Raw genomic sequence first — 25,851 nt, 5'->3', positions numbered from 1 at the left:
TTTGCATGTGCAACCTACTTTATGAGCTTAAGCGAGTGGTACAGGTTTAGTTGGTGGGTGGATGTGTGATCGATGCAAGTCTTGTTGCAATTAGGTATTGAATGCTAAGTGATTGCAATTGTTAGTGTTATTTCTTGCTAATTTTGCTACTATTTTAATGTTATCATTGTATTTTATGTATTTATTTTTTTAATATTTAAAAATTATTAATTGTGTGTGATCCTTGGACCACCTACAAACCATGGATCTTAACTTGTGCCTGACCAGACATGCAAAAAAGATATGCATCCATAAATTTTTTCAAGTGGAACTTCAACGTTCCAAGACGGAAACCCGTTGCATCCATTATTATTGAGCAAGTGACATACAATCAATTACATCCAATATAAATTTGAAACTAGCATATAATGCATGCGATGCGTGGGATACAATTTCCAACTGTTCTTAAAATGCAATATAGTAATGTAATAAATTATAGTAAATAGAAGGCTTCAATAGCTAAATTTTTATGATCCATTAAGCAATTAACTTTAATAATGGCCAAGCAAAACCTTCCGTTGTGTCATTAATATTGATAATAGTTAGATGCTCCATTATTTTTCACTTATACTTTCTTATCATTAAAAGAATAGATAATATAATACTCCCTTATAAAAGATGTATGCTAATAAATGATCATTATTGGCCTATCTTCCTCTTGTATCATCTCTAAGAGCCCTATTTATTATCCAAACTAAAGAACTGTATTAATGACATTATTCATACAGGCGTCAACATGACAAATGGGGAGCTTTTGAGCCTCCATTTAAATATATATAATACAAAATGAAGAAATGTATTAGTGATATCATTAATAGGGCGTCCACATGGCAGATGGAGAGCTCAGCATAAGCTGAGCCTCCATTTTAGTTATATATAATAGATGTGCTTTTTAAAAGTTCTGACATTTCAACCTTTATAAAATGATTTTTCCCCCGAAATTGTGTTAGGGTGCAAGGTTTAATGTATCATTCAATGCTACGCATTATCTAACATCACGAATACCGTTTCTTAACATTACCTAAGTAAAGCAGAAATATCTTTTTGCAAATTGATTTTGATTCTCCTTTATGTAATAAAGCATGTAGAAGCTTTGCAATGAGAACAATTCATCAATACCAAAATAAATTTCTAGACCTGGGGGTAAATAACATATCGGCCCTAGACATTTGAATATAATCATTATAGTAAAACAGAAGTTTTGACATGATGTACTTCTTTGGTTATCTTCTTATTGTCATATCTGTTGGGCTCTTTAGGGCTTGTTGTTTTCACCTCAAAGAAATGCGGTTCTCTATTGAAAACCATGCCTTCTTCTGGCAGCATCTAGAAGCTTTGCAAATCCATGGGAACTTTGAAGGGCTTCTATTTGGTTTCATGAACGTAAAATGAGCAACAATTGGCTGAATAGTCTTCAAAATTTTGTGGCAAGCCCCTTGCCAAAGTTATATCGACCAAAAATTTGACTCCATTTTAGGGGGTTGAAATAAGAATTCAAACTTTGATGGATCATATCTAGATCCATAAAGCTGACCTCATGTTGATGAAATAATGCTTAATAATCAAGTGGAGATAATTCCGAATTTTGTTTAGGTACTGAAGCCAAAAAGGAAATTAACATCGTCGGACATCTAGTAGGGGTGTCCTATTAATATGTTGTAATAATTGATTTGTGGAGGCTTATTTACGAGGTGGCACCAGTGGTTCATGGTCTGGTCGTGTGTCAAAGTAAATAATCCATCAATCTCATCTCCACCATAAAGGCTCAGGCTTTGTTCTTGAAATTTATGCAGACAGAACTTCAGATGACAACATTGTTTAAAATGTGCCGCACACTACCACATATACACCTGCATATGCGAATGCAGTCAAGGGACTGCCCCATGCTGCTATATTTGGTTACTGCATGATGTTATTCTGCATATGGAATGATAGGTAGTCAACCTAGCATTATCTGGATACATATATGGCTTAGTATTGTACGATTGCGTTTGTGAACTCACTTAGTATTTTGGAGCCACATATACAGCCCACTCTTATTGTAGGCCCATGCAGGTAAAGCAGGTTCAAGTTGATGGTTAGGTTCAATGTAGGTTTCAGGTTTGCTTGATACGGGTTTTAATAATATTAAAATGTTGATTATGTTATAGTTATTGCTATTAGATATTAGGTACTAAGCAATAAGCAAATAGTTGCTATATTTCTTAATATTATTATCAATTGAAAAATATGTTACTACCATTATTCTTTTTATGTATTCTATTCATTTTTAAATATTCAATGTTATTGCGGTCCCTTGACTGCCGGCATACTGCAGCTGCTTTTCAAAACTTGTCAGTCCATGGCTTGTTCCTCATCAAGTTAATATATGCCGTCTATCTCGCCAATAATACTCAACTTTCTTTGTAGATCTTGAAAGACTTAAATATAGTGTTAAAGAACATTCTTGAGTCTTTGCTTTCTTATCAACTCTTCATTCAGTAGAAATATTATGTAGAAATAAAGAGGTAATTGGCTTCATGATGTGTCATATGCAAGTGTAATTGAAAAAGAAAGGATTGAGTTTTTGTAGTGGTAATAATGGTGAATGTTCAGAAAGGGTTTCTTGAGCAGACCCATGCAGATGGTGGATCTTGTTGGTTTGGTTGGAGATGATGTGTCTGGTAGGCCCTAGGCAACCAATGTAATGTCTAGATAGAATGTGGGTGTGGGAGCAGGAACGGATGTGAGTTAGGTCGGGAAGCAGATATTTTAGATCAATTTTAGTAAGAAAACACTTATGAAGTGGGTGCGGGTTCAAGATTTCGGGAAGATTCTGAAGCATGTGCATTACCTTATGTGGAAGATTCTGGCTGCTAAGGGATGAACAGCGAATCAGCATTTAGCAACTTAAGGTCTCGTTTTGTTCCTTTTATTACACATGGTGCATAACATGATCAATCTCTTGCAGGGTGACTGTCATCCATCATTTCAAATTCTAGCTCTTGCAATTTGTTATCTGATTTCATAATTTTGCTTAGCTTATCATGTCTGCGTGTATGTTAGTTATACTCATTTATTGTAATTTATTAAATGCAATGTACATGTACCATTTTTCAATAAGGTGCTTATTATGTTATTTCTAATAATCCATCTATTTGTAAAACTAATCTATTACTAATGTTGACCTGTTCACTGCTGGAGGAAAATAACATTGGAACTGGTTCTTTCCAGGATGAGTATCTGTTTCACCATATTGTAAAGAATAATCTTGTAAAGCCAATCATTGATGCTTTTATCGAGAATGGTAATCGCTATAATATGCTGCATTCAGGTGTTCTAGAACTTCTGGAGTACATCCGTAAGGTACTCTCAATTTCCAATTTCTCTTCTACTGTTTACGAGGATTTTGTTCACATCTGATGTTTCAGCTGTCCTAAATTTATACAGGAGAATCTCAAAAGTCTAATCGTATATATAGTTGATTCCTTCTGGAACCAGCTACAGAAGTTTGAGCATTTAGGGTCTATTCAGGCCTTTAAGATAAAATATGAGCAGGTAAAATATCTATCTCTATATGCTTTTATACATTATTTTTTGTCAAGGATTTGAACTGACACCATATCTTGCATGTGTTATTTGTATAAGTCAAAAGATAGCCCTTAATTTTTAGAGCATTAATTTTTAACTACAGCTGACATTGAACTTGGGATGTGTAGTGCACATTGTTTTGGATTATAGCATTGTTGAAGTTTTATCAATTAATTACTTGACAGTCCATGGATAATTGTGACTCGAAGAACACTGCTACGATGGTAGACCCGAGAAAAAAGATTGATGAACGGGCTCTTGAAAAAGAAGAAGAGGAGTACTTCAACGAGGACAGGTTAGATAGATAACTTTAGAGGTGCTTGATTAGTCATTCTTTAGTAAATTTAATACTTAAAATATTCTTCTGCTTCATATTCAGTGATGAAGAAGACTCTGCTTCTCATTTACCAAACACACGGAGCCAAAATGCACAAACAAGTCTGCCTAATGGGACCAAAGTCAGCTACTCATCTCTTAGGTACTTAACAACACTGGTTTTTCATTTTGAGCACCTCAGCCATAAAACAATCTATTTGTTGAGTGTTTGATAGCGATTCAAGTTGGCACATGACATCTTTTGACATGTAACTTATATTTTGATATTTCATGATGGTTAATGAAAATAATCCCACAGTTAACTTATCATTCACTATTTACCATGTAACTAACCCAACAGGTTGTCAAGGCATCTATACTATCAGTTTAAGTAGGTTGATTTGATGGAGAATTTGGACAGTTTCCTCTACAACCTTCTTGTAGATGAATCATAGATTCTGTTGGATGCATCATGCATGACATTTTCTTCATTTCGCAGGCCTGTTTCCGGTGGACTTGTTGACTATGAAGATGACGACGATGATGAGGACTATAATCCACCACCTAGGAAGTCTGAATCTTCATCAGAAAATGATGAACTCATGGTTTTTGCCAAGAATAAACGCAAGTCACCTGCTACTGCTGATATCAAAGAGCCGGTTTATGAACTTACAAAGAAACAGAAGCTGGATCAACTTGTGCATGATGGTAACATTGCCAGCGGTGCCACAGCCTGTTCAACTGGCAGCCATACTGATACAGCCAGTACAAGGGAACCCTCACCTCCTGCTGCTTCGCACACTACAGATGCAAATGGTGTTTTGGATGAACATGATACTGAAAATGAAACTGCTGGTCCCCAAAGTTATAATTGTTTGCCTGATGCTGCGGATACCAGACAGGCTTGCGGAGATGATTGTCCATCAGTACCCGCCAGCAATTCATCACCTGAGAGAGTTGTGACTGGAAAGGATGTTACTGGTTCTGAACCGTATTCGGTGCGATGATTTCTTAGTTTGACTTGTTTATTGAGCATAGTTTATTCAGTGGATGAGAAGTGATTTTGAGAGGAGGATGAGATGCTCATGAAAATGCTCAAACCATGATTGAGGAGGTGAAATAGCAGAGGAGCCTATCAACTTCAAGCCTGATTCCAGGTAGCATTGTTGACAGCAAGTTGCCCTCGAATTGAGAAATGGCAAACAACCTGGTCTTGGCTATGCTGCACAATGTGACTTTTGCTGTTTCACTTGTAAAACGCTCATTAAGTCTATACATCTTTATTTGTCAAGTAAGACAGGAGCACCAATATGTGCTCATTTTTCTCCCAAAAAATTTTTGTGGGGACGTTTTAAGTTGGTATTATTGTAAAATTGTAGTGGCTAGTTTTGTTGCAATCATTTATGGCGATGTGGGTATCTCAATTCAAAAGGTAATGTAATTCATTCATTGACTACTTAAAACTAGATATATAGTTTCTGCGGGGATGTTTTCTCCACACAGCCGACTTCATATTAAGATAGTCAATAAATTGAACTTAAGCGTACCTTCTTTATTACCATTGTAATTATCAATCCTTACACAACCAAGCTTTTGTTTCCATCCTGTGAGAAATGGTAGATTGTTAAGAACATCTCAGGAAGCTGGTGTCCTTTTTTTTTGTTCCTTTTTATCAGTTCTCATTCTGTTTAGATCCTCTGCCATTGCAGTGCTAATGAGATATTTTACTCTCAGTTACACACGCTTCTGTAATTTAGATTATATTGTGCCTGATGATTTGCCTTGGCAATGAAAAGGCCCCGTATGCTTGCGGATGCTAAGAGATGGATTGTTACCTGTGCATTGGAAGCTCACAGCTTGAATATTCCTTTTATCCATTTCTTTGCAGTTGCCTATTGTAAAATTCTGAATATTTAGGCTTCATGGTTACTTTTTTCCTACGACCCAAAATTAGGTACTGCAGTGCATTTATAACTTAATCAGCTCACATTTGCACGTGTACCATATGATGAAGCATCCACCAGGGCAAGGAAGATAATCTGGTCGCTTCACAAGCTTCTTAGCATGCTCTTCTGACAAACTGGAACGTTAGGATTGCCCTTCTTAAATAACAGTCTTCATATACCACTAATATAACTTGGGTGCTAATTTGGATGGGCAATGAAAAGCATCAAGAATCTGCTGACGAGAGGCCAAATGATTTCACGGTGCATCCAAAGGCTTAACAGGAAATAGTTTAAGCAGGTGCGTAGTAAACACTGTTAGAGCTGTGGTTCCCTCCAAGTCAGTCCATCATGCCACATTTTAGTATTATTTCACCATATTCTCCACCACACCACCTTTCAGACTTTCAAGTGGTCCAGATATGGTGGGGTCGGTAGGTATGTGTGTCTGTATTGCTCTAGCAGGAATTTGCTTCATTGCTAGGAGCAATTTGACAGTCCTCCAAGCTTAGCATTAGCCCTATAGGCCTATAGTGAGAACCAAGCTACAACAGACAAGGAGCTATTAGGACTGTTGAATGAAACTATAGTATCATATCGTTACATAAATGCTTTGGAGGAAAAAGATTGTCGCTTGTATCTAAATCGAACTCGTAGCTCAATAGTGGGGAAAACATTTGATACCCTATGGTACAGAAACTTGGTATTTCTGGTTACTATTAGGACGGTAGTCTCAAGGGCGATCAATGCTTATTGACTAATAAATTCATAGTTCTTTGAACAGAAGGCTTTTATCTCCCAGTATTGGTCTGGACCTGTTTGGGTAATCCAGTAGAATTTGGCAGGATTTTCTGTTGGATTCATAGATTTGATAGCCTATTTAAGCAGTCTGTATTAACGCAACACCGTCTCAGCAAGAATCCTGTGGGAGTGGGAAGAAAACTTTCAGAAGACCGCAGGCTAGGCGGGTCAACAGGATATCCCAACAGGCCCTTAAATTAGAGTTTTCAGAGTTGCAACACCATGCACAAGAATCATGTTACACAGAACTCTTTGCATCTTTCAGCCTTGGCAATTGACTCGAGAACGAGATCTCACCATTGGTCAAAATCAACACAATATGGAACTTGTCCACAACAAGCTGCCTGATACAAGACTAAGTAGTTATGGACACCAACAGGCACATAAAATTCAATAGAAAGCAAAGTGAAAGCTCTGTAAAAAGATGGTACAGGAAAGCTCGATGCGGTATATACGATTTGGGTCCATTAGAAGAAATGTACTGAGGCCATAAATTTACATCATCCATATTATGATACCTGGTGGCCTATAGACCAGTTGAATCTAAGCAGAATCAGAGAATCAAACATAGAGCTCTGAAGCTATGCACCAAGCTTTCTTCTTGAATCGAAGACAATCCTAGTATACCACAAGTCAAGCATCAAAACCACTTGAAAAGCAATCCCCCATGGGTTGCAAAGAAGGGAGCGAACACCAATGACTCAACAGCCATAAGCTTAATCAGGATGTTTAGGGATGGACCAGATGTGTCCTTAAGGGGGTCGCCAATTGTGTCGCCGATCACAGCAGCCTTGTGAGGATCAGATCCCTTTGGACCTAGCGACCTTGCATGTTCAGAGGCACCTGCCTGCTTAGAAGTCACTTGGAATTAGAGATTCAGACAAGCAAAAATTCTAGAATTATCAGTTCAATAAAACCACAGAGTCTTGTTATTATCAGCACAACTTCGAAGATCTACAGGATAAAATCCAGATAGTGTAAATATATCCAAAAAGAGATTGGGCACCTTGCATTAAGTGCAGGAAATACAACAGGAGATGCTTCATCAAATGCACAAAACATGGAAACATTATTACTTAATGTCTCTGTTTGGCAAACCAAACAGAAAAATTTATTTAACTTGAAACCAATGAAGTCAATTTCAACTGATCTTCTATTTGATAGAAAGCTCCCCACCCCAAATCATAAGATATCTGTAAATTATGAAAAACAAAATTATTTACAAAGGACGCTAATGAATGATTCTTTTAGAAAGCTATGGAACACTGCTAGACTAAATGACCCTGAATTGATTTGATTCCCAGGTTATATAAGTAGAGGATACTACAGCAAAAAGATAGTTGTGCAATCATCTTTACAGATGCTCATAAAATCACTAAATCAACAAACTAAACTGACTCCAGTTTTTGTCAGTCCTAAGCTACACACAGTAACATGCTGCTCGCCCATAAATTCCTTCTTTTTAAAAAAATTAAATGAATAAAGTGTATAACAACCTTACTAAAACAACCTAATGTGTGTGGGAGATTCTGCTGATATGCAACACATAACTACATGTGTGTACTTCAATTTCTTCGCATGTTAAGAAACGCAATGTACAATGTCAACAATATTTTCAAGCGTAAACTCTCCAAAATATTCCACTTACCTCAATATATTTCTTTGCATTATCCCAAGCACCACCAGTGTTGGAAGCTGAGATAGCAACCTGCAAAGGAATGAAAAAGGTTCTATAAAGGAAATTGAAAACAATATGATGGTTATGTAATCCATTATAAATAGCCAGAAGAAGAGCAGCTATAGAAAGCTGCATGGGAACAAAATGGTTAATAGAATTCTGATATTTGTTATGTACCTGCACACCAGAAACTAGTGAACCAGCAAGAACCCCAGCAAGACTCTCCACCCCGAAGAAAGTTCCAGCAATGAGGGGAGTAACCATAACAAGTGCACCAGGTGGAATCATCTCTTTTAGTGAAGCATCTGAGGAAATTTTGACACAGGTTGCATAATCTGGCTTTGTCCTTCCCTCCATAAGGCCAGGAATTCTGCTGAATTGCCTGCGAACTTCTTCCACCATTTTCAGAGCTGCGCTGCCGACACTCTTCATAGTCATGGCGGAAAACCAGTATGGAAGCATGGCGCCCACTATCATTCCAACAAAAACCTTTGGAGTCAATACATCAACAGTTTTGATTCCAGCCCTGCTCACAAAGGCACCAAATAATGCAAGAGAGACAAGAGCTGCTGAACCGATAGCAAACCCCTACAGTGTAGATATAAGCGTGTCAAATAATTGAATGATTCAGAATCATTTTTAATTGTTAAAAATATCAACAGACAAGGCATTAGAAATAAACAAAAGTTAAAAAGAAGTAAAACACAGACAAACTTAGTTTTGACCTCTTAAATGGATATATATATGTATATATATAAAGGTGCAAAAAAGTCATCTCCAATACTCTTTGAAAAGGTTACAACTACTACAATAATGAGGAAAAAAAGACAACGGAACTAAAACATTGCTGCTGGTGAACTTTAAGTAACTTACAGTATAAATGCAAAGGATGATGATGTGAGATCAGAGTTTCACTGATTCCCTTCTCTAATTTCTCACTTCTTTAATGATATGTTTGAAGAGTATATTTCAGTGAAGTATATCGAACAAGAAATCCATATTCTCTACATCCTAGTATTTATGCAAACAACTCCGTTCTTGATATTTATCCAAACAAGTTGATAGTCCACTAGAAGGAGACCATACCTTTCCAATGGCAGCAGTGGTATTACCAGCAGCATCAAGAGCATCTGTTCTTTCCCGGATTTTGTAGCTCATTCCTGCCATCTCAGCAATTCCACCAGCATTATCACTTATGGGTCCATAAGCATCAATTGCAAGCCCTGTAGAAATTGTGCTGAGCATTCCCAAAGCAGCCATAGCGATTCCATAGATAGCAGCCAAGCTGAAGCTCACATAAATGGCTACACCAATAGCAAATATAGGAATTATGACAGATTTATACCCTAGAGCCAATCCAAAAATGACATTGGTTGCTGCACCTGTCCTGCAAGAGTCTGCAACATCTTGCACCGGGCTGCAATTTCAACATATTAGTACTCAAGCATCATTTTGTGTCACAATGAATAAAACCACAACATCCAGTTTTTGAAGAAATTGGTGTAATAATGGATTAGAGAACAGTGATAGCTCACCTATATGCATTACTCGTATAGTACTCTGTAGTGTATCCAATAACAAGCCCGGCCCACAACCCAATTGAAACACAGAAAAAGAGGTGCCTGTAATTACATTAAAAAAAGTTAAAAAAAAACCTGCATTTGTCCATGGGATGAATCAAAAACTGAGATGGAATGCAAGAAAGCAAGTATACCAGTTTTTTACAGACTTCTCATTTCCGAAATTAAAAAGAGTGAAATTAGCTGGCAGGGCAACAAAGCTAACAATGGCAATCCCCACAGTCATCAGGATTGTGGAGATCAGAATTTGCTGCTTCAACAAAGGTTCAATCTCTTTAACACTTCTAATCTCAAATAAGTTAGTAGCAAAAAGGGTGGTGATTAGGCAAACCACAATCCCCATTGAGCTTATAATCAGAGGATATGACATTGCCAAGAAGTCATGAGTGATTCCAAATGAAGAAATTGAAGCAACAAACAATGCTGCACAAGAAGATTCAGCATAGGATCCGAACAAATCAGAGCCCATTCCAGCAATATCTCCAACGTTATCCCCAACATTATCAGCAATAACCTGCATGAATGCAGAAATCCTGTAATCAAAGTACTGAAGAATTGCAACCATATAAAAGGCAATATTGCTAACTAGGAGAAAAGAAAGGAATATCAGTTCAGAAAAATTACTGCAGGATTTCGAGGGTCATCTTCAGGAATATTTCTTTCAACTTTCCCAACAAGATCAGCACCAACATCTGCTGCTTTTGTATATATACCGCCTCCGACTCTTCCAAAAAGTGCCACTGAAGAACCACCAAGACCATACCCAGTAATTGACTCATAAAGACCTTCCCAATCATCTCCATAGTAACATCTGAATATATTGATGGAAATATACAGAACCAATAGACCATTGGCAGCAAGAAGGAAACCCATCACGGCACCAGACCTGAATGCAGTAACAAAAGCCTTTCCAACACCTTTTCTTGCTTCCAGAGTTGTTCTAGCATTAGCAAAAGTTGCGATCTTCATCCCAAGAAAACCCGAAAGAATAGAGGTGAGTGCGCCGAGTAGAAAAGCTAATGTACTGAAAACAGCATTTGCCAGCGCTGGCTTACAAAATTTGTCCTTAGTATAAGTGCAAGGTTCACTCTCTGTGCTGAAACTCTTCACAGATCCCAGGAAGAGAAAGATAATTGCACCAAAAATAACCATGAAAATGCCAAGATATTTGTACTCAGTGAACAGAAATGAGGTTGCTCCTGGAAGTACAACATTATTCAAGCAGTTTTGAGAAACACTAAAATCAAGTGATGATTAAAAGTTTATACCAACTTCATAGATGAAAAAAATGATCTTTAGATAAAGATTCACTAATGGGTCTAAAGTGACGGACACTATCAACAAACAGACTGCAAGGACATGCATAGGACGCATGCTGGTAATCACATTCTGGAAACAAAACTTTCATGTATAAGTTTGCAAATGTGCATAAGCTTACAGTACAGGTTTTGTTCATGCAAAAAATCAACACCTAGAATTTCCATAACAAACCATACTTTCTGGGGGGAAAAAATCCAACATAGGCATTGGCCCTGTAGACGTAGTCACGTAAATGATTATTTACGCTGTATGCAGGCAAAATTTCTCAGGACTGAGCTTAAACATGTTTGAACCTTATAAGAAGTCTAAATTATAAAAAAACCAATTAAAAATAATGTAAAGAGTATTGATAAATACCAAATTCATTTAATTTAGATTCTGTGTCAAGTGCTAAGAAAAATGATATGCATTGTGTCTTTATGTTAGAAGTTTTAGAATATTAATTCATCCAAGGATTACTCCATGTACGAACCAAAGAATTCAAAGTAAACAAAAATGTTCATTTTTTTTACAAATAAAGGAACCAATAATTCAATAAGAGAGCAAAAAATTAACATAATAGTTTAATAATTTTACCATGTTCTGAAAACCAATTTTTAAATCCTGAACCCGTCAATATATTAATTAAAAAAGCTTTTCACCATCGTATCAATCTCGCAGGCTTGCCTCAAGACGCTTTGACCCAAAAATGTTCAAATTATCAAGGCTTGCACCAACAAGCACATAAGTATGCTACAAAATGAACATGAATGAAATATTGCCTGTAAATCTTTTTGAAGAATGTAAGCTAATTTCTATATCTGTGATTATACATAGAAAGGAGGGTTCTGAACATAAAGCCAAAATTTAACATTGCATTAGAATGAAAGCGTTCCTTTATCCTTATAATACATAGTACTCTCAAAGGTAACAAAAAGGACGGTAAAATATAAGATTAGAAGCAAGGGGCCCACATATTTGTGAAGGAAGAAAAACCTAAATAGCTGATTTTGAACGAGAAAGCTTAGTACATGTCAAGACAGCTCAAGATAAAAGACTAAAAGTTTTACATAAATTAAAATTTTGTGGTATATTTTACTGTATCATGAGAATGATGAGAAGATAACATTTATTGACCATCTTGTATTAACTCCCCATAAACTCAGTAACATGAATATAATTTTTGATCGGGTAGCAACATGAGCCAAGAATAGACATACATACGTACATACATACACACACACATACGTACATACACAAACATACATGTATACATACACACACGTGCGTACGCGGGCGTGTTGTGTAGATAGATATATAGATATAACACCAAACATAGAAGAAGGAAAAATAGAACGAAGAAGAAGAAGAAGAAAAATTGAACAGGTGAAAAACACTAATAAGATAGTAATATACTAGAAAAAATTACGTTCAAGACTCAAAAGTCTAAGTCGTAAGAGAGATTTATATGCATACAAATTAAATAGTTTTTATAAGAACACCTCAATCATTCATACGCTCTATTCACCACCCCAAAAATAATGGAATTTAAAAAAAAATAGTGATCAAGACTTCCTATCAAATTGACAGAACGAAAACCCAAACAACCAAAATTTATGAAAAAATAACCAAAACTTCAAGTCAAAGGACCGAGCTTGATGAGAAGAAGAAACAGAGAAGAAGAATAGGAGCAACACCCATCAATGGAGACCGGCAAAAAAGTCCAACCCCAGTTTCCAACACGACTCAAAACAAACAAATTTCACGAAATGATCGGAACTTTAAGTCAAAGGAGCCAACTTTATACAAAGAAGAGCCAGAGAAGGAGCGATGCACACCAATGGAGATAGCATTCTGGATCTCGGCGCATTTGGCGACGACGGCGGGGCCGTCGACGCCCTCCTCCGCCTCGTCCTCGATGAGCTTGTCATCAAACCCGTTGTTCTCATCCGAGTCGCCGGAGACTCTGATCCTGGACACCAGGAACCATTGAAACAGAGCGAAAACGATCCCAATCACCGCGGCAGCGGGAATGACGGCCTGGGCCACGATATCTCCCGTTGAGCCCATCGCCCCCAGAGACAGAGAGAAGCCAAGAATGGAGATAGAAGGAGAAGAACGCCTCGGAGAACCGCCAAAGAGCGGGTTTTTGGAACTCGCTGGAGGTTGCGAGTGGGAGTTTGGGGCCCTCGTTTGGGGGTAGAAACCACTCCAACGGCTATGAAGGAACTGAAACGGTCTCTTTATTTCCACCTCCTCACCTCTTTTATACCTTTTGTAAATATCGTATTAAAAAAAAATGCCTCCTAACCTTATGCCTTGGCCTTCAAGATACCTTGCATTAGAATTTCATGGAACCTTCCATGTTCTTAAAGAAATGGTGGTTAGTCATTAGGTCTCCCATCTTCTCATTTAAAAAACAAAAGAGGAAAAAAATATAGAGAAAGTGGACATGATGCAAGAAGTAACAAGCAGACAATGAAGCTTTTGCACGAAATTGACCAATATTTTCATCAAGATAGAGAACTTCTCAAAGGTTTTAGCGTAAAAGTAAGAGGCTTCATATCCAAGTATGTTAACGATTTTTCTTTCTTATTGTCCTATGGTCTTCCACCATCCATTAATCTCTCTTTGAAGTTGCGTACTGGATACTAGCTCACATAAAGGGTGCAAATGGAATCCATATTAAAACATTTAATACTTCTATTCTAATGGCGAAGTTACGTGCTATTTGAAAAGGATCGGCTTATGTTATGCAGAGGTTGAATGCTTCTCATAACTATTTAGAGAGGAATTTTTTGACAGTTGTTAGACTCTATCAACACTGATATAATTGCTAGCGGATGATACGTGCCTTGCTCTCTTTTGAAATCTCGCACATTTATAAGGAAGCTAATAATGCTGCAGATTGGATGGCAAGTTATGTAGCCGATCAAACCAGGACTACTATTTAAAATTCTTCTACATATCTTCCTCCTCAATTTTTAATATTTTATTTTTTGATTTTCATGAATGTATTCATATTCACATTATTTAATTTATTCCGCTTACCAAAAATAAAATACTATCTCATATGAAATTTCCCTTCCTTTGCACTCAATATTTGAACCCTCCACCCTTCAAATAATGAGGAGCATCACCAAACACATCCATTTTAGATGGCTTTGGATGGCATTTACAGCAAAAGCATAAGGCACACATAGATCAAAGTTGGCTCGACATGTGAAGTCCATCATCAAGGAGGCCATGGAGGGTGGTCATAATCTTCATATGATTGGAGAGAAAAAGTTTGGTGGATACATATGCTTGTGAAATGCTATTATATAGCATGTTTTTGGGCATGCATAGGAGCAGTTTTGAACCGATAAGTGATGTCCACAGCGCAATGTGAATGAGTTTTCAGAGAATTCTACAATCTTTTGGAGACCAGAAGCATGAGATTACATATAAACATCAAGCAATTAAGATGGATACGCATCATGCCGAGGAGAATCCAAGTGTGTTTGGGTGAATATTAGGAACAAGTAGGCACCATGCCTCCATGGAGTAGAAGATATCCATTGTAAAAGAAATAAACTCGTCTATATTGAATGCAAGTTGGGATGCAAATGGATTCTCAGAGACAGGCAATTTAGGTTTAGGTTGAGTCTTGCTAGACTTAGATTTGGCCAATCCATTGGTGGCATTAATCTTGTAGAGCACTTCCCATCTCCATTTTTTTTTTTAATGTCTGCGAGGGTGCCTACTAACTCAACTGACTTTGTCCATTCTTTTGATACAAGAGACTTGGATTTGATCCCAACCTCACTCCATTGACGGCTAAACTATCTGTCTTAATTCTTAAGAAAATGTTTCCATGATTATCCATATATTATACTTGCATCATGTTGCAATGCCCTAAAACATTGAAAACGTTTCATGATTGCTTCTTACTAGTACTTGGTGTACCTTATTTGTATATGATACTAAATAATTAAAATAGAAAGCATGTTTGCATGCTTGTGAAGTACCTGGAACCTAAATTAGGGTGGAGATGAAAAAAAAAAAATAAAGGTGGAGGCATGTGAGTCCGGTCATCGGGTAGGGGTGACAATGGATCATTTTGGATTGTGTTCAAGTTGGGTCGAAAATCACTGAACTCGTTTATAATCGAATCAAAATAAGTTTTTGTCTATGGACCTATAATCAATCTTTGATCTAATTATGATTTCTTTGTCATTTATATACAGTAAGAAAAAGGAAAAAGAGAGCTTAATACATATTCCTCTCTCTCTCTCTCTCTCTCTCTCTCTCTCTCTTACTATAGTTTTTCTTCTTCTCAACCATTAGTTGCATGACATTTCTAATCATCTAAACCAATTCTTAACCTGTATTAATCCATTGCAATGTTACAAATTTGCAACCATTTTATGGACATAGGACTATGTTTTGTAGGCTAATCCAAACCATTATGAGTCATTGATTTTGAATAAACTCAAATCTGGCATATTAATAGCCAAGTTGACAATAATCTAAACCTGAACCGATAACAAAAATCCTGCCCAAACTCATTTATTTTGAATAGGGCTAAGGTTCGGAAACTTCTGAAAAATCTAGGCCCCAGCATGACTTGAGCCCAAGCCTGAGCCTTACCCGAACCTGATTGGGTCGGACTGAATTATTTATTTGGACTAAAAATTGGGCTATCTCAAACTTGATTGAAGCTTAATCTTACAATCTTTTGTACAACAGTTTCACATTTTTTGGATGAATATTGTAGCTTCATGTTAGCAATCATTTGATGAACAAAAACTGGTTTACCAGGAAAGCAAACTAATAACATAATTGGAAAAGATATTTTTATTTTCTAAACACTTCATAAATAAGTAGCTAAGTTCGAGATCCATTTCGGGCTAGGTCTAGGTGTTGTCTGAGCTTTTGATATACCTGAGCCCGGTCCGAAAAATCTTTTGAATGAGTTTAAGGCCAAATCTGGTCCAATATATTTTGGGCCTATCCTGTAGATCGATTCCGGCCCTCATTTTGAACGATCGGAGGCATGCCAACTTCTTGATTCCACTTTTTAAAATCAGAGTCTTTCTTTTTCGGTCGGGTCGGGCCGGCCGCGGGTCGGGCTTGACGTTGGGTTGTAGTACGTCCGGGTAGGACCGGCCCGGCCCGGCCTGGTCCATGACTGGATCTACTTTTGCGTTGCAATTCGTAATATTAGGGGGAGACCGGAGCGATTCGGAGATCTCTCCCTCGCGATCACAAAAAAAGAAGAAGAAAGTTTAGGGTTTGTGGCACCCTTTCCATCTTTCAGGTAATTCTCTCCATTCGATCTCTCACAGGATTAGGATTCTATGACTCTCCCATGTCGATCTGTGATGCTGGTTTTATTGGTGATATTGCTATAATTTTTCTTTGATTAATCCGCCATCTCGGATCTTGGTGAGAGGACAGATTTAGGGTTTGAGGTTTGGGTTCGACGTTTGAAAGAGGGTACATTTTTCTTAAAAAAGGTTTGGAATTATGTTCATTAAACGTTATTGTTGCCTTCGCGGAATCCAGATTGTGCCCTTTTTGTTGTTTATAAATTATATGGGTAATCAGGGAATCGTTTGATTACGGGATCCTTGCTTTTTAGAAAAGTTTGGGGGTGAAAAATTAAGGTTTGGGAGATTTTTTAGGCATTGTTCTGAGTCCTTTTTTCTGATTATTAATCGGTTAACCTTTTAGGTGTAATCTTTTGTTGAAAGGTATTGATTTAGGAATTTGGGTCATTTCTTCACGTTGGTGGAAGGGCTTATCTTCTTTAATAAGTGCTGTTGTTATTTTTGCTGTTTTTGGGTCGGAGCCTTATTAGGTGAATTACTCGAAATGAAGTTCTTTTCTTGAAGTTGAAGGGTATGGATTTTTGTGGGTGAACGTTTGGTTGCAAAGTTTTTGGAGGTTACATCTCAAATTGTAGCTGAAAGATTAGAGTTTTGAGTGTTTTATCGAGCTTAATTCTGGGTATTCTCTTCAGTTTTTACAAAACAGTTAAGAAAGAATTGTTTGTTCATTAGAAGAAGTTGGGATTATTTTTTCCTTTACTGAATGAAAAAAAAAACTGCTTGTGATTTGATTTTGCTTGCACCAGGTTCCATGATATAAGGTTTGAATTTTACAATGGGTTATCTTCACTGAGTTTTTTAGATTAGTTTTTTGATTTTGTTCTGATAATCTCTCTTCTTTTCTGTTAATTTTTGCAATGCATTTAAGGACACGGGATTTTTACTTGGAATTATGTTCATTTGTAGGGAATGAAATTGTGGTCTTAGCTTCTTTGTTGTTGTTCTATCAAAAATTAGGTATTCTTCGACCGCCATTTGGTTGAAAGCTTTAAACTAAAAGGTTGTAAATTTTATATCAATTAAAGAAAGTCTTCTATTTTAATTTTTTTATGTAGGTCTTCTATGGAATTGAATATTCACCTTCTTTCTTGCCTTTTTATTCACTAGTAGGTGTTTACATGAAGGGTCTGAAAATGATGGTTGATATCAAGTCTTTGCAGGTGCCAGATACTTTAAAAAGCCATAGGGTAATGATGATTCTAAGTTCATGATTTTTTTGTCTTGCAGGACTTTTTTGATCTTGGTTTCTTGCCGTTAAGAGTAGCTACGCAACTATGTCTAGCAAGAAGGAAGAGAAAGCACAAGCTGCAGCTGAGCGAATCAAGGCAGCGGCACTATCAGCTGCAAAAGGCCTTAGCCGTGCTCAAGCTGAGCGGGCAGCCGCGGCAGCCGCACGAAATGTAAATGCTTATGGGCAAAAGGAAGAAGGGCCAAGCCGATGGCAGGAAAGGAAAGAAGCAAAGCGGCAGATGTATCTTATGAGTACAGAGAAAGCTGTGAAATTGGGAGAGAGGAAGGATCTGAAGGCATCAATTTCCTCTTCTGGTGGTGCATCTGCTCAATGTCAGAAGTGTTTCCAGGCTGGCCATTGGACGTATGAGTGCAAGAATGAACGGGTCTACATGTCGCGCCCCTCAAGGACACAGCAGCTCAAGAACCCAAAGTTGAAGATGAAGCTCTCAGTCTCCTATGAATTAGACAACCCTGATATTGGGAAGGACCTGCCAGATGAAAGGAGTGAGAAGAGAGAGAAGGGTGAAAGAAGCAGAACAAAGAGCAAGAGGAAACACCGATCAGGCAGTGATACAGAGAATGACAGCAGCGAGGCTTCTGTTTTTGAGACAGATAGTGAGTCTTCAGTGACTGAGTCCGACTACTCTTCTGCCGAGAGTAGTTCAAGCTACAGTTCATCAGATTCAGAGGAGCGCAGGAGGAGGAGGAGAAGGAATCTGAAGAAGAGAAGGCATCAGAGATACACATCATCCTCTGATTCTTCTGAATATGAGTCAGCTTCGGATAGTGATTCGGATGAAAAGTACAGCAGGAGGAAGAATAGAAGGCACAGCCATAGACATTAGGCTGTTTCAGAGGAAAACAGTGTCTTTGCTAATTCCTATCCTTATGTGTCGTGTTCTGACTAATTTGGGCCTTTAGTTTTTTTGGTGAGTGAGGTTTTTTTAACGTTGTTAATCTTTCTCTACCTACTTTTCAGTTTGGTTTGGTAATTGTGGGTGCTGCTCCTCAAAAATGTTAGTCTCAAGCTTCTTATCTCTGTGGCAATAGACTTGTCCTGTTTAAAACAGTGCATATGAAATTACACAATGTAAAATATGATTTTATTTTGGATTGAATTTGTTATTTTAGCCCTACATCTGTTTATCAGTTAATCCATCTGTAATATTTGTCATTCTTGTATGTCCTGTGAAATATGCTTATCAAAATCTTGAGTTGAGTAGTTAAAATATGTCATAGTGCTGCCCCAATTTTTATGCTGTGTGTTTTTAGGTGTCAGTTATTTTGCTTTTTTAGTACTTATGTTCTACAAGGTTCTGCTTTTGTTGCTCTTGAGCATTTTATTAAAAGATGACACTAAAGATGGAGGAAAGCAGTAAATACTTGTTTTACTACTGGTAGAATGACAGATGAGAGCTATATGAGCATATAAATGGTGGAATCTTCCAAGTCTGCTAAATGCCCCTCAAAGGCTCTTTTCTACTCATTGTTCACAAATGAAAAGGCTGTAGCACTTTTGGCCCTTTTTTTCAGTAAAAATTGACAGGGCATAATATGCTAGTTCAGCATTACCTGATGGGAACAATGAGTCCACAGAAGCTGGAGAGTTAGCGCACTAATTAGACCTGCAGATCTGTACTCATCAAGTATGTTAACATAAAAGCATCCACCAGGATGGAGAATTGACGGACATAAACATTCCTCATTTTTTAGATGTAGATTGAACTGTGATTCACTTGTTAATGCTTGCAATAACACTCTTTTCGAAGGATTCTGGTGGATTAGAGGTGAAATAACTTTCCATAGATAATAAGCGATCCTCATTTTTGGCTGTTTGGTTTTTTACAGAACAGCAATGAACATTTTAATTTTGGTCACTTTTTTTTATAAGCTTTGTCCAACCTAGATAAGTGTAGAGCCTCAACTTAAGGGATCAGTTTTTAGGAATAACTTGTCCCACAAGTGGCAAAAAGTCTGCACCAAGATTCTCCAGAGGGTTCCAGCACTACATTATGCCGCCACACCCTCCAAGATTATCTCCCTAACTGGCATCTCCACAGGAAGATTCTCCATATTATATTATTACCAACCATGGATTTTGGTGGCCCCTATTTCACTGCATAGTGCCAGAATGGCCAGAATGAGTGTTATTAGTTCATCTTCTTTACCGGAGCATCTCAGCTTTGTGTATAAGGGAGCCGGACCCCCATCCCAAATACCTCACTAAAGATCAGCAGCAGAAGAAATTTTCATTGTTCATCGGTCATCAGTACTGTTGGCAGCTGGAGAAGAAGGCCACAACAGCAGCCATGAGTACCATGAAGTTTTGCCGTGAGTGGTAAGCACATATATGCTAATTGCAGACAGTGTAAAACCTCTCTTATAAATTCCAAGGCTTCATTCCCCCTTGATTGGAAAGCAATAACATACTGTACCCAAAGGAAGACAGGGAGAAGAAGATCCTTCTTTTTGCCTGCCGCAACTGTGATCATCAGGTACTCCCTTCTTCCCCTATCCATTTTAGCCAATTTCTTCCTCCTAGCTCATATGTAGTGTAGGGGTGGTCTTGCTTTTATAGATAATGGATAGAGGTAGATCTTTGATTATCTGTCAGAATACTCCTACTGGTTCTTAAACCAGCTTGTATGTAAAAAAATTTGGCATTGACTTAATATTGAACTTGGATGCTGTTCATCCTTTCTCATCGTTTGAACTCTGTATAATTTAGTAATGTTTATGAGAATTTCTTTATCAATTGCTGAATATGTTCTTTAAGGACACAAAGTTTTGCTAGGAGCTGCTGGTGGCCTTTCAATAGTGTTTTTCAATCGGGTTGTTCTCTACCTTGCTTGCTCTTTTGTTAGAGGCTTCAGCAACCCAAGGAAATGGTTTCATTAGTTGTGCTATACTACAATCTACTTTGCAAAGGCATTAATCCATATCAAATATAAGTGGTTGTTCCCTTTATAGATTATGACTGAAAGGTGATGATTGATATCCTTGTATTAGCATATTTTAAGTCATTGAAGACCTGGATTAACTGTTAATAATACAGGATAAAATACTACGGGCTTAACTGAAAGAATGTAGGCATCTATCAGAAAAAGAAGATTGAATGTGGAGTGACCCTCCATATGAGTACCTTAGGCATGATAGACCAGCTACATTTCCATTAAGTTAGAGACATCATTTGCCAATTGGTGAGATCTCCTACAATTAAAAGATTTTCCTTGTTGTTTCTTTTTTAAGATTGAATGATTTTTTGAGATCCTTAAGTGCTGATGCTTTGTTTGGTGAACAGAGTACTAATGCTTGAATGAAACCTTGTCTATTCTATCCAGATTCGAAGAGACTTTGATAGAGCTTCCCTTTATTTGGTTGAGAGAGGTGATTGAAGTATCCCTTAACTAATGGAAGGCAGCATTAATGGATTTGTGGCATATGGAACTGTTAGATGGAGATAAGGGAATATTCGTTAAATTTCTCAGCCCAGTTTGATAAATAAAATGCTTATTATTATGTAGATTGAAATTTCTTCTCTATTTCCTTGATAGAGTGGCCTTTAGACTTGCAGGTTGAGGATGGGCTCTAAACTTTCTGGTTGAGCATGGGCTCTAGGATTGCGTGTTGAGTTAGTCATTGCATAATTTTTTGTTGTTCTTAGGTAGGATAGGTTTTTGGTTTCTATTTTCATTGGGAATATTGTCTACCCTAGGAAGTACTAAAAGTTTGATTGACTTCTACAGCAATTTAGGCATCTCTACTTCTAGAACTTAGTGAGAATCTGAATATTCTGAGTTATTTATGAGAATCTGAATATTCTAATTTATTTCTTTTTCTTTAGTTTCTTTTTTCATTAGAGAGTATCTGAAGTGAAGGGGTGATAATCCTTTTTGGAGGTCTTTCCATTTCCTTTTTGTGTACTTCCTTATTTTCTTAAGAGAAGGGAGTTCTTTCCCTGTGTCCTGAGTTCCTAAAGCTAAAATTAATCCACTATGTGGCCTTTGTGATATCCCATCTCAATGTAATATTTACTTGAATTTTCTACTAGGTTTGAGGCTTTGGCTGATTCTCAAATGGCAAGTACTCCATGCTCAAAGGTGATGACTCCGAAACCTACATGGTGATTTCTAGGCAATCTGATGATGATTCTTTTTGTTCTTTTACTGTTTGTTATCAAAATTCTTTTTCCTCTTATCTTATTAAAGAAAAATGCACATATGTTCTCATATTTCTCAGCTTTATTATTAGTCAACCAAGTTATTTATCTTTTTTCCAGGCAAAATTTTGTTTCATCTTTTTACGATAACCTCATAGAGATCCTTTTTCCACATTTTTTACCAATGGCCCAGTCACCTAGTGTTTAGGCTGTATAGAAATGCTTTGAGGTTCATTGGTAAGGCTTTATAATATCAGAGGCTCATGCGAGGAGCACATCTCATACTTTCAAATTGAGCCATATGCAAGTAGCATACAATTTTTCCATTAATTAATTCCGCATCCATAAAGGGAAGAGATGTATCTATATTTATACTTTTGCATGATGTTGTGTGTTGACTCAAATTCTAAGCCTGTGTATGACAAATTTTTTTTTCCTTTCTTTCTTTTTAATGGTGTGCCACCACCAGGTTCAAAACCTTGGACCTCCAAGAGCAAGCCCTTAGGAGAGGGATGGCAGGCATTGTATGCAGGTCCCATTGGCACATATGACAAGATGTATTAATCTACAGTCTACACAGCTATATATTCAGCCACCAACTTTCATAGTCAAGTCCAAACATTAGACTGGATTTTTTTTAGTTTGCCCATGTTTATTTTATTTTTTCTGACATTAGTAAGCAATTTAGGAAATCAATAAGGCTTTTAACCTATCCCTTTAGGCATATGCCTTGCTGCATTGAGAGCCTGAACACCTCACACCTCTGCCATTTTGGACATTGACTGCAAACTGCTATAAAAATCCCATCTCCATAGGTAAAGTTTGAAACCAAAATTCAGATCAAATTTAGGACATAGCTATATTGTTAGTTTTTACTGTTCCAATCTCTTTATTGAACCCTAAAGTTTTTCTTCTACTGTAATCATTATCTTTGCACTCCAAATATGACTTTAAATTATTCTGGAGGCTTCACCTCCAGATTAATCGTTTGCAATTAATGATGATTTTTGATATCTTCTACATGACTCTTCATCCCACAACTCTTAGTAGGCCGTAGAAGTTGAGCACACATCATCATTTTAGCATCCTACTTTGGTAGGTCATATTCTCAAGATGTTTTAGATGATATCTAAAGCCTGAAGTCAAGTGATGTTAAGAAGTTCTTTATTTTATTAACGAACTTTATTACACTGAGGAAATGAATATAGGAGACCTATTTGATGCATCCATAGTCTTGATCATGGTTGAATCTTAGCTAAAGAGGGATATTTTCCAAGGCTGAGAGTCCCAGTGCATGATATTCTCATGGTGGGGTTTGGGAAGGGTCAGATGTATGGAGCCCTACCCTTGCGTGTAGAAGAGGCTATTTCTATATTTCAAAACCGTGATATCTAGGTTACAATGGAGAAACCTTACCATTGTGCCAAGGCCCGTCCTCTCATTTTTGAGGCCCAGGGTAAATAGGAGTTGGACTTAGAACTTTCAAATAAGTGAGCCATGATAGGATTTAGGGATTCATGATTCTCTTCAATCTATACTGCATTTCATATCCTTGTCTGAATGAATTGTATTATAGGAATCATTGGTGTATGAGTTATTGAGCCTAGAGTTCTAGCTGGACTGAATCCTTGCCATGAGGAGCAGCATTTTCTCCTATCAACATATAAGCATTGCTTTTTTCTTCTTTTTCCACACCTTTGTATCTCTACTCAACATTGACATCCTGCTTGAATTTAGGAGGTTGCTGATAACAACTGTGTATATAGAAATGTGATACATCATTCTGTTGGTGAGTTTGCACAAGTCCTACGCGATGTAACAGCTGATCCAACTCTTCCCCGTACAAAGTCAGTTAAGTGTGCTCTCTGCAATCATCAAGAAGCGGTTTTCTTCCAGGTCATCTCTTCTTACTATTTTATTTTAATTCTTATCTAATTGCTGTGTGTTTGTGCCAATTTAATTACAAAGTGATTTTTGCTAGAAATGAGTAAGTTGTGGCTTCCCCAGATGATGGATTCAAGGGAAAAAATCAGAAAAAAGTTTGATGTCAAAATTGATATATGTCTCTAGGAAGAGTTTAATAGGGCTTCCAAGACATATCTGAAAAAGGAAAAAAGAAATGCTGTCAACACATTCCCAAAAATAATCTGGGCAAGTTATCTGCTAGATTATTCGGCACTTTGGTGGTCAGTGATTTTGCATCCCTCGGCGGAGGCCAGATCGGCTGCTATATCAAAGATGATGGCAAGTCTTTATGGAGAATTTTCCCAATTAGTTTAAACAATGAAATTGCTAGTCCTCTTCAAAATGATTGGCTATGTTAAAAACAGAAGAATGAACTCTCATTAGATTCATAAATATACCCATAGGCCTGCAAATTGATAGAGCCTTTTCTGAGTATTGTCATGATAAACTAGAGTCTTCAAGCTATCCCCAGACTACTAAATGCCATCCTATGTAAGACTATCAGGTGGTCTATGGTGGGAGGTTTGACATGGAATCGAAACCTCTATAGGTATCTTGTTGTAACTTGTAGTCCATTATTTTCGTGTTGTTAATGCTAAAGCATGTAAACAAGTAACGAGTCATGGCAGATTACTAGGGTATTGTTTGATAATTTGTGATGAATTTTCTTTATTCTAAATGTTGTTCCACATTGGATGATTTTTTAGTACAAATCTGACTGATATTATATCTGTTTTGGAAAATTTGTAGGCTACCACGAGGGGGGAGGAAGGCATGACACTGTTCTTTGTCTGCTGCAACCCAAGTTGTGGCCATAGATGGAGAGATTGATGAATCGATATTTTTCGCACATTAACTACGAGTTACTGTCACCAAAGTAAGCCAAGAAAAAATAAAGATACATTGTGGTGTTCTAGAACTACCTAACTTGAATCTCAACGTACAATCAATTTAACTTGTATGTTATTCTAAATTTAACTTGTGTGCTGTAGTGTCCCCTATGTGGTTGAGGGGACACTACAGCACGGTTCAAGGTCGACCACGGGTTGATCGTATTGCTTGTAATTATATTTAAATGGATTTGAACTCTTAGCATGATGAGGATGTCAGGGCTTGAATAGAAAAAGTATGTGAGGATCCATAGAGGTGTGTATTTAGTCTCACATCTGTTATTTGTTGAAGAGATTTTGGATACTTATATAGGACTAAGAAGCCCAAAAAATACTTTCTAACGAGCTTTTTTGGATGAGGTCTTGGGTTGTTACGCTGTATGTTTCAGAATGCCCTAAAGGTGGTAAGCTCAATATTGTTTGTAGTAAAAAATAGCTTGTGCTTGGTCAAAGTCGTTGCAACTTGACCATTTGAAACAACATTTCGACCAATTGACCTAGGAAATCAATTTTGAAGACCAAGTTAAGCCTCAATCTGTATGCTTACAAAACCCAAACTGTTATGAACTGTTTTTCGGATGAAAGGATGAATAAGCCATGCGTAGAACTCGAATAAACCAGCAAAAATGCCGGCTACCGGATCCATTTTCCGGTAACCTGAATTCATGGCTGCCATGGAAGCAGGTTTGAGCAAGAAAAATGGTAAATTCAACATTGCAGTGACAAAATATGAGTCATCTCACCTCTTTCAGTAGGAAATCTATGGCCGCCACAACATCAACAAACTCTTTCAAGAGATCCTAAGGAATTCAGTATCTAACTGAACCTGATGGAATCCAATTCGGTTAAATCTTTGGAGCCGTACAATCTCTTGCCAACATTTCAGGAAGAGTTTTGCCATAGTAGATGGAACCGATTCCTTAAACTCCTGAGTAAAGTCAGTGCACCTTTTTTAATATAATATCAGTACAACTGAAATTTACATTTGAATGAGTAAATTGAAA

At 37.3% G+C, this 25,851-nt stretch overlaps 3 protein-coding genes and 1 pseudogene across 4 annotated transcripts; 3 read left to right on the top strand and 1 right to left on the bottom strand.

Annotated features, from left to right (window-relative positions):
• LOC103712655 overlaps positions 1–5,422 on the top strand; it is a 32,039-nt pseudogene extending 26,617 nt beyond the window's left edge.
• Positions 5,423–6,927: 1,505 nt separating this feature from the next.
• Positions 6,928–13,438, bottom strand: LOC103712654 (pyrophosphate-energized vacuolar membrane proton pump 1-like). Its single transcript, XM_008799235.3, has 8 exons — positions 13,064–13,438; positions 10,551–11,125; positions 10,061–10,440; positions 9,882–9,968; positions 9,433–9,763; positions 8,524–8,934; positions 8,317–8,376; positions 6,928–7,515 (listed from the first exon to the last, which is right to left on the bottom strand). The coding sequence occupies exons 1-8, from the start codon at positions 13,293–13,295 to the stop codon at positions 7,309–7,311; spliced, it is 2,283 nt and encodes a 760-aa protein (XP_008797457.2). The 5' UTR covers positions 13,296–13,438; the 3' UTR covers positions 6,928–7,308.
• A 2,985-nt stretch (positions 13,439–16,423) lies between these two features.
• On the top strand, positions 16,424–18,969 carry LOC103712653 (zinc finger CCHC domain-containing protein 10-like). 2 transcript variants are annotated; one of them, XM_008799234.2, is made up of 2 exons: positions 16,424–16,527; positions 17,828–18,969. In XM_008799234.2, exon 2 carries the CDS (start codon positions 17,875–17,877, stop codon positions 18,676–18,678), a length of 804 nt encoding a protein of 267 aa, XP_008797456.1. In that variant the 5' UTR covers positions 16,424–16,527; positions 17,828–17,874; the 3' UTR covers positions 18,679–18,969. The 2 variants fall into 2 exon arrangements, with proteins under 2 accessions (XP_008797456.1, XP_026662555.1); XM_026806754.2 differs by lacking the exon at positions 16,424–16,527 and adding an exon at positions 16,557–16,726.
• Positions 18,970–19,096: 127 nt separating this feature from the next.
• Positions 19,097–24,918, top strand: LOC103712652 (DNA-directed RNA polymerases II, IV and V subunit 9A-like). Its single transcript, XM_008799233.4, has 4 exons — positions 19,097–20,171; positions 20,253–20,328; positions 23,730–23,888; positions 24,708–24,918. Exons 1-4 carry the CDS (start codon positions 20,143–20,145, stop codon positions 24,786–24,788), a joined length of 345 nt encoding a protein of 114 aa, XP_008797455.2. The 5' UTR covers positions 19,097–20,142; the 3' UTR covers positions 24,789–24,918.
• The last annotated feature ends 933 nt before the right edge of the window (positions 24,919–25,851 follow it).

This window comes from Phoenix dactylifera, chromosome 12 (assembly GCF_009389715.1).
Source record: "Phoenix dactylifera cultivar Barhee BC4 chromosome 12, palm_55x_up_171113_PBpolish2nd_filt_p, whole genome shotgun sequence".
Taxonomy (NCBI): domain Eukaryota; kingdom Viridiplantae; phylum Streptophyta; class Magnoliopsida; order Arecales; family Arecaceae; genus Phoenix; species Phoenix dactylifera.
This window is presented reverse-complemented; position numbering and strand designations above follow the sequence as displayed.